Source organism: Quercus suber, unplaced genomic scaffold (assembly GCF_002906115.3).
Source record: "Quercus suber isolate HL8 unplaced genomic scaffold, Cork oak 2.0 scaffold_751, whole genome shotgun sequence".
Taxonomy (NCBI): Eukaryota; Viridiplantae; Streptophyta; class Magnoliopsida; order Fagales; family Fagaceae; genus Quercus; species Quercus suber.
The window spans coordinates 1084-21055 of NW_027070187.1; the positions used below are offsets into that span (position 1 = coordinate 1084).

The window sequence follows — 19972 nt, forward strand, 5'->3', positions numbered from 1 at the left end:
CGGATTTCTTCAAGGAAAGTGGCTTTGGAAGGCCTAGAAAAAGATGAGCTTAAAGGGTTTGAAGGTTTGGATGGGTTTGTGGGGTTCCTTGAAGAAAATGGGGAAAGACTTTGTTGTTGTTTGAGACTAGCTTTGACATCAGAGAAATGGGAAGAAAATTAGGATTGGGATTGGGATGAAGTGGATGGGTATTGATCAGTGGTGGGGTCAGGAGGAGTGGTGGACGAGGTGGAGAAGAGGTAGATGAGAGAAGGGTTGTGGAGGGTTCTGTGTTTGGGTCTGAGTTGGAGAAGAGCAGCAGCAGCCATGGGAGCAGCTGAGGAGGACAGGGACTGAGGTGTGTTGGAGATTTATTAGGGTTTGGGAGGTGAAGAAGAAGATTGGAGTGAGGGTTTAGAGTGCGACTGACAAAGTGGGTTTGGTATGTTTAAAGTTAAAGCTTCCACCGTTGATAAAAACCCAAGCTGGTACCTGCACCCAACCAAAACAAGAACTGATAATAAATTTCAAAATTAAAGTGACAACAGCTCAGAGAAAATGCAGCATTAAAGGATTGTAAAACCCAAGGAAAAAAACACTACACAGGGACTTCTACAAAATTTCAAGCGAAACCAATATGCTTACACATATAGTTTAAATTGATCATATACCACACTGAACATCACTTGATGGTGACCTCTTTCAGCTGGTGTAGAACAATGCAGATTCATTTTACTGCTGACAGAAACTGACCAGCTGGCTTTGAAATTGTTATAAGTCTGTATAACACTTGAAACTTTCAGGGAAGGAACTGAACACATGGAACTAGCATTCTGTAAAACTTGATGTGATTCCAAGATCATTTGTAGCATTTAAGAATTTAACTTAGTGGTTAGAACTAGAGGGTGTGGCATAACTAAGCAATAAACTTTGAGTGAGTTGAAACATCAGATAGGAATGAGCCTTTGTGATGAAATTTGGTATGATAGCATCTCTGATGCTGAACTTAAAACATCTAGAAACAGCTTTTTTTTTTCTGCCAAAAATAGAACTTTATCAATCTACAGAAACCAGTAACTGTCACATAAACACCAATGAACCACTATATTGAATAAATCCCTCTAGAATTACAAAACAGCTGACTTCACCATCTGTTGCAAATGCAATTCACAGAGTTCCATCTTTGGGATAGCCCAAGACAACAAAGCCCCACATTCTAATACTGGTTATAACGTATCACACCACTTAATTCCAAGATACATCTTTCAATTTATGATTCAGAAAAGAAAATAAAGCTCAATACAGCAAATTTTATCAATATATACTCAAAAACATTTTGCAAAAAATAGTCAATTGACCCAAAACCACCTACTCAAATCGATAATGCATTAACAAAAGAAAATTCCCAAGCATATGCATAATTACAACAATGATTTCAAACTGTACTCATTTATAAGCCCAAAAATATACCCAAAGTTCTTTTTCTTCTTTTTTTTTAACTATTTTTTCGTCATAATTATCAAACCCTCGACCATTTCATATACACAAAACCAATATAAAACAAAATTATATCAGAAAAATCCGGAGACTACCAATTGTATTGAACCACAAATTCCAATACAAAAATACCAATATGCTACTTCCATTTCATTAAACTGCAAAACCGATAACGGCCTTGTTTATAAATACTTATGAGCTATTTTTTGCACAATGGACTTGTTTGTAATGAGTGTGGAATACCTTAGTTTCTAAGAGAACTTTTCACAAACACCTTTCATAGCCTTTTCACACTGGCCGCAAATCAGTCTACACACACAAACAATATAAGCCCTTCAAATACTCACATCCAAAAACGAGTTTAAAATCCATATTTAGGCATATTAAGCAACAGATACAAGAAATTTTCCAGTTTTCACACAGTTTCTCGGCAACCAAACAGTGTCAAATCAAGAGAAATTAAGAGAGAGAGAGAGAGAGATTTTTCTGGCCTTTGGCTTCGATGGCAGTGTTGTAAGCTTCGGTGGCTGACTACGGAGCTGAGACAAGCAGAGGACTGTGGCTATGGCGGTTTGAAGGTGTGGAGTGAGAGAGAAAGGCCGTCGGAGATTTGTTTTTTTTTTTAAATAATAATAATAATAGTTTTTTTTCTGACAATAAATTTCTGATGATATGGGCTAAGAAATAGTGGCCCAAAGTCACCAATTCTAAGGTGGGCCTAGCTCATATGTTATAGGAGCTCTTATAAAGCCCTATGGGCTGTGATAATCATGTCCCTGCATCATGATCCATCCCAGAACAACAAACTTTGAAGCCTAACCAAATATAGAAAGGAAAATGGTTTCTTTTACATGTCATTTTTAATACAATAAATTTAACCAATTCATGTTAGTAGTTGAACTAGCTTAAAGCGATGTTACTCAATCACAATAAATCATATCAACAATGGTTTAAAAAAAAAATTTATTTTCTTAGCATTATTTTCTTTAATATGACAAGTATGTTATTATACACTCTTATGAAATATTAGGACAATTAAGGGTTTTGCTTTTCTCTTTACAAGTGAGGGATTCAAATGAGATTCTTCTCATGGAAAGAATTGGTTAGTGTCACTGTGATGTACTCACAAAATTTTTGGCTAAATAAATTTGATATATAATATAAAAGAAGATTCTACTTAGTTTAACTAGTAAAAAAATTTTATGTCAAGTAAGAGATTCGGGTTAAATTTTACCTAAAAGACACAAACATGCACACTTTAGTATTTTGACTTGATGGTAAAGAATAATTATATTAAAACGAACACCATAAATTTAAATTTTATCCTAACTACCAAAAAACTGAATTGCATAATAAACTAACAATGTAAGGTCAATATATATATATATATAAATCTATATAATATTCTGTAATAAAAGACAAGATGGATTTAATTGTTTGATTCATGCATTATAATTGGAGATTTGAACGGTCAACTTTTTTATTTACACTTTTACAATAATATTTTTGTTTGGTTTATGATCTCTTTGACTCGAATAATTATTCAATGTAGAGATGGCAATGGGGTAAGGTTAGGCTGGATCATGCATGGGTGCTTCACCTTCACCTTCACCTCTACCCCACATTGTTGTTGTCCTACCCTATCTTTGCTCTACCCTCACAAATTAGGGCAGGAAAGCCTAAATCCATCCCTACCCCATCATTCATGGTGAACCCATTATTCATATGAGAAGAAAGAGTAAATATTTATTGTATTCTTGGACTACTAAATAATTACACCTTTGATCATGGTTCATGACCAAACATTTAAAAGCTAAGTTGTTTCACTTCTAGTTTGAAAATTCTAAAGTAAGATTAAGAGCATTATGTCTTGAAAATATTATTGTTACCATTTTAGGGGTTTTTTTTTTAATGAAAAATTTCATCATGGTAAGATCGCCTTCATTTATCTACTATCTAGAGCTGAATATTTTATCCATTATATATCTTCAAAAATGAAGCTCTTGTTTGGACCCATGTTCAGTAAAAATCATTTGCGAGTCCCTCATCAATTCTTCTGGTCCAGAATCAGACTGAATTTATACTTAATTGCATGTATAGTACAGGAAAAAAAATAAATTATTATAGCATGAAAAGCTGTTAAAAAGTTTTTTAATCCCATTGCTGACATTTCTAATTCAGAAGAATTTGTCAACCCACATCAAATAATTTTATATGTTCTTCAATTTTGCATAGTCATGTTAATCTGCAGGTTCTTTTAAAGTCAGTGTGTAGAGTTTTCCACATTTTTTTGTATTAAGGTGCCAAGTTTAATATTTGCCAAGAGGGATTTCTTGTGATTTTATTTTCCCTATTGAATAATGTAAGTAAGACACTTCCACGAAATATTCCCCACAATTACATCCATTTTTCTCTTGCTCACTCTCTTATCGAGATTCGGGTGCAAACATGTGCCAGGGACAAGGAGAGTGAAATGCCTAGACATTGGTCAACTGGGTGAGTTCTTATTGTAATTTGTAATGTATAAAGAAATTTGTTTATCATAAATTGAACTTGAGTTTTTCATTCTTTATAGGATTAACTGTGGTATGACCTAGTTACATTTAATTTAGAGCATGTTTGATCATTTCAGTTAGAGTTAGAGAGAAAATAAATGATAAATAAGAGAAGCATGTTTGTAGTATTTCATAAATTTAACTAAATCATTTTATTATACACTATGTTTGTTTTGAAGGAAAATGTTAAATCTTTTAATAACTCAATTTTTATAATAATTATCTAAAATCCTAAATAAATAAAAATTAATGTTATTTTTTGAGCCATTTGTAAGCCTCAAATTAGAAAACAAACCCAATATATATCTAAACTTGAGAAGTGATTTTTCTTCCTCCACTTACTTTCTTTCCTTTTATCTATCCACTCAAGATATTAAGGTTTATATTAATAAGAGTGTGCAAATGACCATAAGGAGAATGTGAGTAAGAAATTCATGATGAACCTTTGTTCTGGTAGGTGACTTTATTGGAAGACACGTTTTGGAACTTCAATTAAAAAGAAATAAAAAATAGAAACTAGTTTTATTTTGGAGTCATATTAAACTCAATATTGTAGAAGGTGCTTTATCATCAATTTACTGGTTTAGACTGAAATATCGTGTATTTAAATCCCTAATAAAGTGGCTTCATAAAAAAAATTCCAATCCTACTCTTAATGTCTACATTAGCAATCAATTCTTCTCCACATTCGTTAACTTATAATTATATCAGTGATTCAGTGGATCGTAAATGCAAGTAAATATCAATTTTGCCGACAGCTTCAAGAAGGAGAAAAGAAAAGATTCCTGACCAGGATGGATGGTGAAATTACATGACAATTTGAAACTTAAATTGACACGCCGATTGCGAGGTTTTCTTCATTGTCACTAACTTTATATATTGTACTTTCTTTGTTTTTATTTTTTATTTTTAATGAGCACTAACTTTAATACTTAGTTTCTTAATCAATGAATTAAACAAAAGAATTGCCTAATCCTAATTTCATATTCTAGGCATAATCCATTTTTAGTGATGCTAACACCAATACAAATTTTACTCTATAAACTTTACAAATTAATTTATCATCAAAAAACTTTTTTTCTTTTTTAGTAAAATTAATAATAGCTTTAGCATTATTTATCTATTTTTTCTTACAGTAAAAGTTGTCTATTAGGTCATTAATCATTTTTGGTAATTAAATAAATTGATTAATATAGAGGTTTACTAGAGTTATGTGTGTGTGTTTCTTATTAATATTGTTGGTGGTTATTAACTCGGATGTTTGCAAGAATTTGAGTAATCTAAACATGCATGCTTGCTGAATAGGGAAGATCTTGGAAATCTTCCCTTCACATGCAACGACAAGATCGAGACTCGAAATAAATGAAGTTTGTGTTAATGATATAAACAAACTTAACACAGTGTCAGCTTGGCTTAATTTCACTAATTAACTAAGCCAGCCTCCAAGTACATATTAAAATAATTTGTTTGCATTTATCAATCATGAACATAAATTTTAAATGTTAATCACCTTTATTTTAGAATAATTAACAATCTCTTGTTGAATTAACATAAAGAAGGCCACATGATCTTTAGGTAACAAAGAGAAGGAAGATCAAAATTCTATGAATGATTTTAAAAAAGAGGGAAAACAAGTGGAGTTGTACAAAGACTAGGAGAGATGCCACTATATTAAGCAACCATGACACAAGACCAAATTCCATCACATCTATGGTTTCTAGAGACTAGAATGACAGGGAGATAGATTTAATTAAAAAAATAAGTATACAAATAAAATAAGAAGATGTATATTAGTGAAGGCAATGAAGGTCCCCATAGCTTTCTTCCTTAATTAATTATATATAATTTAGATTTCCTCTTTCCTCCTTCCCACTCAGGTCGAAATCTACACGCCAAGGAAACCCAACATTGAGAAAACAATCTATAGCTGGCAAGACCATTGACTATCCAACAAATACATACATCTACTTCATAAAATGCTGTAGCTAGCTTCAATAAGTAGGAAGATATATATACATTATACTTACGAAAACTCCCCTTACTTAAGGGAAACACTAATCCAATGACCATTGTTACTTGTCAAAATTTTCTTATATCATCCCAAATATAGTCAATATTTTCATCATACTAAGAAACAATTCATCCGGATATGGATTCTAATCTTTTGATAGGTTTACATAAAGTGCCAAATTATATTTAACATTCTTAAATATTTGAACTAATTCCTAAACAAGCAAGTGGTCCTTTCTTCTAGTGCCTTAACAATGTCAAAGATCTACTGCATTATATTTGATAACTATTTTAAATTAATAACTGTAGATGACTTCTTGGAGTTTCGAGATTTTGAGTTGAAATTTACACGCAAGGAACAAATCTTGGATATTGCTACAAGAGTTTAAAATATAAGAAAAGGGAATAAAACCTTCTTCTTTTTTTGAGAATCAAAAAAAACCTTTAGTTAAGAAGGTTAATTAACAAGGATTATATCAAAAGTTGTTACTTGTTAGTTTGTTACAATTGAACTGAAAAAAAATATATAATGTTGATAGAATAAGCATAGAAAGTATTTAATTAATCGAACTAATCCTTTTTCAGGCCTATAAACTCATTGACAGCACTCCATAAACGAATGAGATCTAGTTTTAGATTGATATGATATCAACCTTTTTTTTCTTTAGTCTTCTTTCCATTTAAATTTTCGTGTCTCAACAAAATTTTTATTTATATTTTTCTTGCTCTCACCACGTACGTGTTAAAACACATGCCTAAAGAAAATTTTTCTTTCTTTATTATTATTATTTTTTTATATTTATTGTTTTCCCCCTTCAAGAATCAAACTTTTTTTTCCTCGCAGAAAGGCTGAGTTTCACCACATATGGTACTAGAGGGTTTTTTGTTTTCTTTTGTTTTAAGTTTGGGGTCCTTTTAGCGGTATCAATTAAACTCCTTACACTTTATCATCTTCGCGATCAAATTGAACAAAATGTCATTACATTTAAAAGTACAATGAACTATATAGCAATAAGGTAAATGAAGTGAAAGGTCAAGAGTGCATACAATTTTTCAGGTTCGAAATTAATAAGAAGTGTTGGGCCATTGTTATTACTATTTTTGGTGTTGTTATGTAGCTGTATATGAGAGATGACCATACTTAATCAGTAAAAATGAGTCTGTGATCATAATGGATTAGTTGCCATTTGGAATGGATAATTATGGTAATTGTTGTTAGCTTGAGTTGGCAAGGATTGATATTGCAAAGTTGTAAATGACATACAGGTGTAGAAATTACGTGATAATACCTCACAAGGCTATATATATGTGTGTGTGTGTATATATATATATATATTCCTTATCATTAGTTTAAATACTAAATTTAGGAAGGAAAAAAAAAACAATAATGAAAAACGTGGTTTTGTGAAGACTTTTTGTCAGCTATTGGCAAGAACAATTACAGTACTTTACAGACAAACCATCAATTAAAATTATATAACTAAGTGTGACAAAAAAGAATCTGTACATATATACTAGCTAGTAGGGGTGCTAAATAGTTGAACTAGGGTTTGAAAAAGGTTAAATGGAAAAAGTTAGAAATAAAGGTCTAAAAACAGAAAATTTATTAGTATTAAACTATAGGGTATATTCCATTCATTCCTCCTAAGATTTGGGCTAATGTTATCTAGGTCACTCCAACAATTTCACTATCAAAATCTGAAAGTTTTGGTTCATATATTCTTTACCTTTCTAAGGGTTTCAAGAAGGGCGTGACATTAACACAAAATTGAGTAATCCAAGGCACTACTTTCTTATTCTTTCTCCAATTTTCTAAAGAACGAATCAGAGAACTATAATATTTCAACACCAACCAACCAAAACAATTTTCCATTATTTTTTATACTCAATTCCAAATGCCAACAAAATTTTCCTAAATTTCTTAGCAACTAAAACAGAAAGTACATAATCCAATCATCTGCCATCCAAATTAACAAAACATGCTTTAAGAAAACTAGCAATTCAAAAAATATCACTTTGAAACCATGATACTTAACCCGAATTTTTCTCCCCTTCTCAAGTTCCAGCTGCCTCATCCAATCCAAGCTCTCCCTCAAGTCCTTAAATGAAATTCCGCCAATCCTTGACTCGGTATCCTTCTCCTCCATCTCCCTCAACTTCATAAGCCTCTCATTCAACTCTGAGAGAGAACACCACAAAGTCTCCCCTTCCTTCTTCCCCTCCTCCACAGAAGGCCTAAGCTTCCTCAGCTTTTCCCCCAACTCCCCATAGCTATAGATCTTCACAAAATCTGTCTTCATCGCCATTGTCTCCCTCTCCCCTTCCTTTCTCTCCCTCCCCTTCCCGGACACCGAAAGTGGCAGTGTATCAGTCCCACCAATCACTGGGCCCGAATTTGATGTTGGCTTCAATTTCAAACTATTCTTAAATGCTGATAAGGTCATGGGGTCCCCACTCCTCCTCTGATTTTGGGGCAGCTCAGTTTTCAAATGAATCTGCCTCAAGCTCTCTCGAATCGTTTCAAAGGAAAGATTGCAGCCAGTGCCACCACCACCGAGCTTTCCAAGGCCAGATTCAGTGTTATTTGGGGTAGCATTCTCGTCTGCCTTTGCAGTCACATTACATTTGTAAAGCTCTTGAAATGAGATGTTCTGAGAGGAGTGTGCAGAGTTGGGTTGAATGGTGGAAGGTGGCAGAGAGGATCGAGTGTGGAACTCAGATAGGTTCTTGCGGATTTCTTCAAGGAAAGTGGCTTTGGAAGGCCTAGAAAAAGATGAGCTTAAAGGGTTTGAAGGTTTGGATGGGTTTGTGGGGTTCCTTGAAGAAAATGGGGAAAGACTTTGTTGTTGTTTGAGACTAGCTTTGACATCAGAGAAATGGGAAGAAAATTAGGATTGGGATTGGGATGAAGTGGATGGGTATTGATCAGTGGTGGGGTCAGGAGGAGTGGTGGACGAGGTGGAGAAGAGGTAGATGAGAGAAGGGTTGTGGAGGGTTCTGTGTTTGGGTCTGAGTTGGAGAAGAGCAGCAGCAGCCATGGGAGCAGCTGAGGAGGACAGGGACTGAGGTGTGTTGGAGATTTATTAGGGTTTGGGAGGTGAAGAAGAAGATTGGAGTGAGGGTTTAGAGTGCGACTGACAAAGTGGGTTTGGTATGTTTAAAGTTAAAGCTTCCACCGTTGATAAAAACCCAAGCTGGTACCTGCACCCAACCAAAACAAGAACTGATAATAAATTTCAAAATTAAAGTGACAACAGCTCAGAGAAAATGCAGCATTAAAGGATTGTAAAACCCAAGGAAAAAAACACTACACAGGGACTTCTACAAAATTTCAAGCGAAACCAATATGCTTACACATATAGTTTAAATTGATCATATACCACACTGAACATCACTTGATGGTGACCTCTTTCAGCTGGTGTAGAACAATGCAGATTCATTTTACTGCTGACAGAAACTGACCAGCTGGCTTTGAAATTGTTATAAGTCTGTATAACACTTGAAACTTTCAGGGAAGGAACTGAACACATGGAACTAGCATTCTGTAAAACTTGATGTGATTCCAAGATCATTTGTAGCATTTAAGAATTTAACTTAGTGGTTAGAACTAGAGGGTGTGGCATAACTAAGCAATAAACTTTGAGTGAGTTGAAACATCAGATAGGAATGAGCCTTTGTGATGAAATTTGGTATGATAGCATCTCTGATGCTGAACTTAAAACATCTAGAAACAGCTTTTTTTTTTCTGCCAAAAATAGAACTTTATCAATCTACAGAAACCAGTAACTGTCACATAAACACCAATGAACCACTATATTGAATAAATCCCTCTAGAATTACAAAACAGCTGACTTCACCATCTGTTGCAAATGCAATTCACAGAGTTCCATCTTTGGGATAGCCCAAGACAACAAAGCCCCACATTCTAATACTGGTTATAACGTATCACACCACTTAATTCCAAGATACATCTTTCAATTTATGATTCAGAAAAGAAAATAAAGCTCAATACAGCAAATTTTATCAATATATACTCAAAAACATTTTGCAAAAAATAGTCAATTGACCCAAAACCACCTACTCAAATCGATAATGCATTAACAAAAGAAAATTCCCAAGCATATGCATAATTACAACAATGATTTCAAACTGTACTCATTTATAAGCCCAAAAATATACCCAAAGTTCTTTTTCTTCTTTTTTTTTAACTATTTTTTCGTCATAATTATCAAACCCTCGACCATTTCATATACACAAAACCAATATAAAACAAAATTATATCAGAAAAATCCGGAGACTACCAATTGTATTGAACCACAAATTCCAATACAAAAATACCAATATGCTACTTCCATTTCATTAAACTGCAAAACCGATAACGGCCTTGTTTATAAATACTTATGAGCTATTTTTTGCACAATGGACTTGTTTGTAATGAGTGTGGAATACCTTAGTTTCTAAGAGAACTTTTCACAAACACCTTTCATAGCCTTTTCACACTGGCCGCAAATCAGTCTACACACACAAACAATATAAGCCCTTCAAATACTCACATCCAAAAACGAGTTTAAAATCCATATTTAGGCATATTAAGCAACAGATACAAGAAATTTTCCAGTTTTCACACAGTTTCTCGGCAACCAAACAGTGTCAAATCAAGAGAAATTAAGAGAGAGAGAGAGAGAGATTTTTCTGGCCTTTGGCTTCGATGGCAGTGTTGTAAGCTTCGGTGGCTGACTACGGAGCTGAGACAAGCAGAGGACTGTGGCTATGGCGGTTTGAAGGTGTGGAGTGAGAGAGAAAGGCCGTCGGAGATTTGTTTTTTTTTTTAAATAATAATAATAATAGTTTTTTTTCTGACAATAAATTTCTGATGATATGGGCTAAGAAATAGTGGCCCAAAGTCACCAATTCTAAGGTGGGCCTAGCTCATATGTTATAGGAGCTCTTATAAAGCCCTATGGGCTGTGATAATCATGTCCCTGCATCATGATCCATCCCAGAACAACAAACTTTGAAGCCTAACCAAATATAGAAAGGAAAATGGTTTCTTTTACATGTCATTTTTAATACAATAAATTTAACCAATTCATGTTAGTAGTTGAACTAGCTTAAAGCGATGTTACTCAATCACAATAAATCATATCAACAATGGTTTAAAAAAAAAATTTATTTTCTTAGCATTATTTTCTTTAATATGACAAGTATGTTATTATACACTCTTATGAAATATTAGGACAATTAAGGGTTTTGCTTTTCTCTTTACAAGTGAGGGATTCAAATGAGATTCTTCTCATGGAAAGAATTGGTTAGTGTCACTGTGATGTACTCACAAAATTTTTGGCTAAATAAATTTGATATATAATATAAAAGAAGATTCTACTTAGTTTAACTAGTAAAAAAATTTTATGTCAAGTAAGAGATTCGGGTTAAATTTTACCTAAAAGACACAAACATGCACACTTTAGTATTTTGACTTGATGGTAAAGAATAATTATATTAAAACGAACACCATAAATTTAAATTTTATCCTAACTACCAAAAAACTGAATTGCATAATAAACTAACAATGTAAGGTCAATATATATATATATATAAATCTATATAATATTCTGTAATAAAAGACAAGATGGATTTAATTGTTTGATTCATGCATTATAATTGGAGATTTGAACGGTCAACTTTTTTATTTACACTTTTACAATAATATTTTTGTTTGGTTTATGATCTCTTTGACTCGAATAATTATTCAATGTAGAGATGGCAATGGGGTAAGGTTAGGCTGGATCATGCATGGGTGCTTCACCTTCACCTTCACCTCTACCCCCACATTGTTGTTGTCCTACCCTATCTTTGCTCTACCCTCACAAATTAGGGCAGGAAAGCCTAAATCCATCCCTACCCCATCATTCATGGTGAACCCATTATTCATATGAGAAGAAAGAGTAAATATTTATTGTATTCTTGGACTACTAAATAATTACACCTTTGATCATGGTTCATGACCAAACATTTAAAAGCTAAGTTGTTTCACTTCTAGTTTGAAAATTCTAAAGTAAGATTAAGAGCATTATGTCTTGAAAATATTATTGTTACCATTTTAGGGGTTTTTTTTTTAATGAAAAATTTCATCATGGTAAGATCGCCTTCATTTATCTACTATCTAGAGCTGAATATTTTATCCATTATATATCTTCAAAAATGAAGCTCTTGTTTGGACCCATGTTCAGTAAAAATCATTTGCGAGTCCCTCATCAATTCTTCTGGTCCAGAATCAGACTGAATTTATACTTAATTGCATGTATAGTACAGGAAAAAAAATAAATTATTATAGCATGAAAAGCTGTTAAAAAGTTTTTTAATCCCATTGCTGACATTTCTAATTCAGAAGAATTTGTCAACCCACATCAAATAATTTTATATGTTCTTCAATTTTGCATAGTCATGTTAATCTGCAGGTTCTTTTAAAGTCAGTGTGTAGAGTTTTCCACATTTTTTTGTATTAAGGTGCCAAGTTTAATATTTGCCAAGAGGGATTTCTTGTGATTTTATTTTCCCTATTGAATAATGTAAGTAAGACACTTCCACGAAATATTCCCCACAATTACATCCATTTTTCTCTTGCTCACTCTCTTATCGAGATTCGGGTGCAAACATGTGCCAGGGACAAGGAGAGTGAAATGCCTAGACATTGGTCAACTGGGTGAGTTCTTATTGTAATTTGTAATGTATAAAGAAATTTGTTTATCATAAATTGAACTTGAGTTTTTCATTCTTTATAGGATTAACTGTGGTATGACCTAGTTACATTTAATTTAGAGCATGTTTGATCATTTCAGTTAGAGTTAGAGAGAAAATAAATGATAAATAAGAGAAGCATGTTTGTAGTATTTCATAAATTTAACTAAATCATTTTATTATACACTATGTTTGTTTTGAAGGAAAATGTTAAATCTTTTAATAACTCAATTTTTATAATAATTATCTAAAATCCTAAATAAATAAAAATTAATGTTATTTTTTGAGCCATTTGTAAGCCTCAAATTAGAAAACAAACCCAATATATATCTAAACTTGAGAAGTGATTTTTCTTCCTCCACTTACTTTCTTTCCTTTTATCTATCCACTCAAGATATTAAGGTTTATATTAATAAGAGTGTGCAAATGACCATAAGGAGAATGTGAGTAAGAAATTCATGATGAACCTTTGTTCTGGTAGGTGACTTTATTGGAAGACACGTTTTGGAACTTCAATTAAAAAGAAATAAAAAATAGAAACTAGTTTTATTTTGGAGTCATATTAAACTCAATATTGTAGAAGGTGCTTTATCATCAATTTACTGGTTTAGACTGAAATATCGTGTATTTAAATCCCTAATAAAGTGGCTTCATAAAAAAAATTCCAATCCTACTCTTAATGTCTACATTAGCAATCAATTCTTCTCCACATTCGTTAACTTATAATTATATCAGTGATTCAGTGGATCGTAAATGCAAGTAAATATCAATTTTGCCGACAGCTTCAAGAAGGAGAAAAGAAAAGATTCCTGACCAGGATGGATGGTGAAATTACATGACAATTTGAAACTTAAATTGACACGCCGATTGCGAGGTTTTCTTCATTGTCACTAACTTTATATATTGTACTTTCTTTGTTTTTATTTTTTATTTTTAATGAGCACTAACTTTAATACTTAGTTTCTTAATCAATGAATTAAACAAAAGAATTGCCTAATCCTAATTTCATATTCTAGGCATAATCCATTTTTAGTGATGCTAACACCAATACAAATTTTACTCTATAAACTTTACAAATTAATTTATCATCAAAAAACTTTTTTTCTTTTTTAGTAAAATTAATAATAGCTTTAGCATTATTTATCTATTTTTTCTTACAGTAAAAGTTGTCTATTAGGTCATTAATCATTTTTGGTAATTAAATAAATTGATTAATATAGAGGTTTACTAGAGTTATGTGTGTGTGTTTCTTATTAATATTGTTGGTGGTTATTAACTCGGATGTTTGCAAGAATTTGAGTAATCTAAACATGCATGCTTGCTGAATAGGGAAGATCTTGGAAATCTTCCCTTCACATGCAACGACAAGATCGAGACTCGAAATAAATGAAGTTTGTGTTAATGATATAAACAAACTTAACACAGTGTCAGCTTGGCTTAATTTCACTAATTAACTAAGCCAGCCTCCAAGTACATATTAAAATAATTTGTTTGCATTTATCAATCATGAACATAAATTTTAAATGTTAATCACCTTTATTTTAGAATAATTAACAATCTCTTGTTGAATTAACATAAAGAAGGCCACATGATCTTTAGGGAACAAAGAGAAGGAAGATCAAAATTCTATGAATGATTTTAAAAAAGAGGGAAAACAAGTGGAGTTGTACAAAGACTAGGAGAGATGCCACTATATTAAGCAACCATGACACAAGACCAAATTCCATCACATCTATGGTTTCTAGAGACTAGAATGACAGTGAGATAGATTTAATTAAAAAAATAAGTATACAAATAAAATAAGAAGATGTATATTAGTGAAGGCAATGAAGGTCCCCATAGCTTTCTTCCTTAATTAATTATATATAATTTAGATTTCCTCTTTCCTCCTTCCCACTCAGGTCGAAATCTACACGCCAAGGAAACCCAACATTGAGAAAACAATCTATAGCTGGCAAGACCATTGACTATCCAACAAATACATACATCTACTTCATAAAATGCTGTAGCTAGCTTCAATAAGTAGGAAGATATATATACATTATACTTACGAAAACTCCCCTTACTTAAGGGAAACACTAATCCAATGACCATTGTTACTTGTCAAAATTTTCTTATATCATCCCAAATATAGTCAATATTTTCATCATACTAAGAAACAATTCATCCGGATATGGATTCTAATCTTTTGATAGGTTTACATAAAGTGCCAAATTATATTTAACATTCTTAAATATTTGAACTAATTCCTAAACAAGCAAGTGGTCCTTTCTTCTAGTGCCTTAACAATGTCAAAGATCTACTGCATTATATTTGATAACTATTTTAAATTAATAACTGTAGATGACTTCTTGGAGTTTCGAGATTTTGAGTTGAAATTTACACGCAAGGAACAAATCTTGGATATTGCTACAAGAGTTTAAAATATAAGAAAAGGGAATAAAACCTTCTTCTTTTTTTGAGAATCAAAAAAAACCTTTAGTTAAGAAGGTTAATTAACAAGGATTATATCAAAAGTTGTTACTTGTTAGTTTGTTACAATTGAACTGAAAAAAAATATATAATGTTGATAGAATAAGCATAGAAAGTATTTAATTAATCGAACTAATCCTTTTTCAGGCCTATAAACTCATTGACAGCACTCCATAAACGAATGAGATCTAGTTTTAGATTGATATGATATCAACCTTTTTTTTCTTTAGTCTTCTTTCCATTTAAATTTTCGTGTCTCAACAAAATTTTTATTTATATTTTTCTTGCTCTCACCACGTACGTGTTAAAACACATGCCTAAAGAAAATTTTTCTTTCTTTATTATTATTATTTTTTTATATTTATTGTTTTCCCCCTTCAAGAATCAAACTTTTTTTTCCTCGCAGAAAGGCTGAGTTTCACCACATATGGTACTAGAGGGTTTTTTGTTTTCTTTTGTTTTAAGTTTGGGGTCCTTTTAGCGGTATCAATTAAACTCCTTACACTTTATCATCTTTGCGATCAAATTGAACAAAATGTCATTACATTTAAAAGTACAATGAACTATATAGCAATAAGGTAAATGAAGTGAAAGGTCAAGAGTGCATACAATTTTTCAGGTTCGAAATTAATAAGAAGTGTTGGGCGATTGTTATTACTATTTTTGGTGTTGTTATGTAGCTGTATATGAGAGATGACCATACTTAATCAGTAAAAATGAGTCTGTGATCATAATGGATTAGTTGCCATTTGGAATGGATAATTATGGTAATTGTTGTTAGCTTGAGTTGGCAAGGATTGATATTGCAAAGTTGTAAATGACATACAGGTGTAGAAATTACGTGATAATACCTCACAAGGCTATATATATGTGTGTGTGTGTATATATATATATATATTCCTTATCATTAGTTTAAATACTAAATTTAGGAAGGAAAAAAAAAACAATAATGAAAAACGTGGTTTTGTGAAGACTTTTTGTCAGCTATTGGCAAGAACAATTACAGTACTTTACAGACAAACCATCAATTAAAATTATATAACTAAGTGTGACAAAAAAGAATCTGTACATATATACTAGCTAGTAGGGGTGCTAAATAGTTGAACTAGGGTTTGAAAAAGGTTAAATGGAAAAAGTTAGAAATAAAGGTCTAAAAACAGAAAATTTATTAGTATTAAACTATAGGGTATATTCCATTCATTCCTCCTAAGATTTGGGCTAATGTTATCTAGGTCCAAGACTTTTCAAAACTAACCAATTTGATCCCTAAAGTTAATTTAATCTCTAAAACAATTAAGAAAAAATAACTAACTGTTTAGGGACTAAGTAGAATTTAAGAATCAAATTAACTAATTTTAAAAAGTCTTAGACCTAATTGGCATTAATCAAAACTTCAAGATATGTTAGTGGAATTTACCCTAAACTATGTAACATACTTTAACAAGAAAAGAATGTCAAAATAATTTTAGACACAACAAAATAGAAGAATGAAAATGTCTAACCTAAGAGTTACAAATACCAACAAACCATTATCATCTAAGCCCCCAAATATGGTTTTCAATTAGTAAAGATGACTATGATCACACCTATGTAAAATGTTCATAACTAACTATAATATTTTCTATTAAATGATATTACGTTATCCGAACCATTTAAAAACAAAAAAACAAAAGAATTCTAACAAACCATTATTAATTATACAGTGTAGTTAAATCGTGAAGAGTGGAACAATTGGCATAATATATTTGTTGCATTTATGATTTTCAAGCATGAAACAGAAGTTTCTAACCTACATTGGGAAGATCACAACCATGCCTTCTGTCTCCCCCAACATCAAAACAACAGCTCAGATCCTTCAATGTCACGCACTAACATGTGCATACTATTTATGTAGTCAACTTGTCCTGCATGTGCGATTACTCTACATTTTAATCCATTCCCAACACAATACAGAACTCACCAGAGCTACGTACGTCGTCGTCCAGCCCACAATTTTTTCCCCGATCCAATAAAGCCATATAAGAGAGAGAGAGAGAGAGAGAGATTTTTCTATGCCTTTCTTCAGCTTCTATTTATAAAAATTATAATAAATTTTTTTTAATTAAATAATTTGATAATTATAATGGAAGAATAAATTTAAATTCTAAATATCTTAAAAACAAAAATAAATGCCAACCAATTAAGTTACAAAAATATATAGCTATATGGTGCAATAGGTAACCAATGCTCCTAAATATTCCCATGTAGTTGTGGCTTTAATGATAGGGATATGAAAAATGAAAGGGATATGGGAAGAAAGAAACACATTAACCAACAATACCTATGGAACCATTTGGATTTATATCATAGATTAGGACAATAATAAACTACTAAGTAAGAAACCCATTAAGAACCATGCATTCAATATTAAAATTCTCTTACTCATTTATTCAAGTTGATTGATCATAGTAAGGAAAAATAAATGGGATTCTTTTCTTTTCAGTCTAGAAATTAAATTAACCAAAATAGGAAACATTATCACTTGATGAAATGGTGCTATAATCGGCAGCACTAGTAATGGTTTGGTTGTACATAGAAGAAGAAGAGGAATTAGGAGGAAAAGGAGGAGGAGGTGGTGGTGTTGTTGGTGGCGGTGTTGGTGGAGGTGCAGCAATCGAAACGCCCCCAGAAGAAGTAAGCAAAGCCAAATGATGATGAGAGGAGGGTATGATATTTGCTTCCCTATATTTGTACTTAAGTATCTCAGTTCTTACTGCATTGAGTTCAGCTTGTAATGATTGAACTTGTTGTTGCAAAGCCGAGATTGCACCCATGCATCCATACACCGGGTCTCTTAGCCTCACATTGGCCTCATAAACAAGACTATTTGCAGCATCAGCTCGTTGACTCTCTGGTACCTCCTGAGTTACCATTACAAAAAACAAAAACAAAAAAATTGTCAACAACCATTACCTAATGATTTTACTAAGGAAGAAGATCATTGGAAATATAATAAATAAAAATTATTTGTCCCACTTTGAGATCAAAACACATTATATACTACAGTACACTAATTGATGGAGTATAAATTAAAGTAAAATACAAGGATGAGACACAGTGCTTTGATTCGGCATATAGTGAGGTTGTTACCATTAGCATCTTTGAGACGTTGCTGGCACCAAAGACTTTGTGAACAGAAGCAAACTTCTGGGGTTCATGAGGAGAGAAATATGGAGAAAATGGACATTCTTGTGCACACCTTCGTCTCAATAGCTTACAAGCAGCGCATGGTGTAATGGTGTTTAGGGTTCCAGGAGGACCTAACATGTGTCTTCTTCCCATTTGAGAAGAAGCATCGGTTTCTCTCTTGATCCTCTTGCCTACCTCATCATCAAATCTTTCCCTAGTAAGAAAAATTAAGCAAAAACACAAATCATAGTTACAAAAATATCAAAAACTTGGGGGGTGTAATAGCATGTTAACAACTGCCTACTAATCATCTCTCTGAGATTTTGCAGAAGAGGAAATTTGTGTACTAAGACGACCTTTTAGTTTTTATTATCTACTATTTAGATAGAGAGTGACACATGTACTTTCTTACCTTTCTCTGGACATTCAGGCATGCTCTCTGGGAATGGAGGTGGACTTGCTCAGAGAGAGAGAGAGAGAGAGAGAAAGGGTATGAAGGGAAGAAGAGAGGAAAATGAGGAAAGAATTGAGTGTGCTTAAAAGGCAAGGTATGGAGAGAAAGTGGTACGGTGTTGTTTGCAAAAGAAATAGACAAAAGGGGTATAATTAAGTATGAGGTTGAAATAAATAAGAAGGTAAAATTTTTTGTTTTTGTTTATTGGTGATGTTATAGTTATGGAGCTCTCTCCTATATATGTACGAGGATTTCAGAAATTATGGTTTATCAGAACACACTGAGATAGAGATCATCAAACATCAATGGAGAGAGAGAGAGTTGTATAAATGCCAGCTCAATGTATACTTGCTCACGTGTGAGTCCTTAAATGTGCTTTGACTTTTTTGAATCAACCATCTGAATCCATTGCTACATGTGGGTCTTGCTTCTTTCTCAGGGGAGACCTTTAGTAGTCTTTTATATTATCATATAGGAGTAATAGATAAACTGGTGTGAACATGTTTATGTTAACACCTTAAACAAACCATTAATGGTGTGAAGGAGAAAAAAGATTTTATGTTCATAATTAACTGTACTTTACTTGGCATGTTAGTTTCTTGTCAAAATCAAGACCCACCTTGATTAAAAAGACCATATCTGGATCACAGTCACGAAAATGAAATTTAATATCAGCATCATTTCGCCGTGTAGAAACGGCAATCTGTTCTTTGAATTAGGTTAAGACTAAATGCAGACTCAGTGTGGTGACTATGAGCACTCAAGCATGCACCATCTTAAAGATAATGGATTTCCTTTTTCAATTAGTACTTATTGAAATGTTCTATTGTGGTTTTTGTCTTTTGTTTTCAATTGGGAGGCATTACTGTGGCAAGAAAAGCAAAACTGAATTTATCAGAACTATGTTTTTGTCTATTTTTTAGTATAGTATCAGAGTTTTGTTTTTATATTTTGTAATATGAGTAATAATAATTGAGACTAGTCATATTCTTAAATCCGAAGTTAATTCTCATTATTTTGTTTTGTTCATATTTTTTAATAATTGAATATTGTTCCTGACTGATACTTACTGTCAATAACTCCATCAAATAGATTGAAA

The 19972-nt window shown here is 32.4% G+C and overlaps 1 protein-coding gene across 1 annotated transcript; it reads right to left on the reverse strand.

Annotated features, from left to right (window-relative positions):
* Positions 1 to 17650: 17650 nt before the first annotated feature.
* LOC112036590 (LOB domain-containing protein 15) lies at positions 17651 to 19409 on the reverse strand. Its single transcript, XM_024069430.2, has 3 exons — positions 18832 to 19409; positions 18381 to 18633; positions 17651 to 18151 (listed from the first exon to the last, which is right to left on the reverse strand). Exons 1-3 carry the CDS (start codon positions 18843 to 18845, stop codon positions 17747 to 17749), a joined length of 672 nt encoding a protein of 223 aa, XP_023925198.1. The 5' UTR covers positions 18846 to 19409; the 3' UTR covers positions 17651 to 17746.
* Positions 19410 to 19972: the final 563 nt, after the last annotated feature.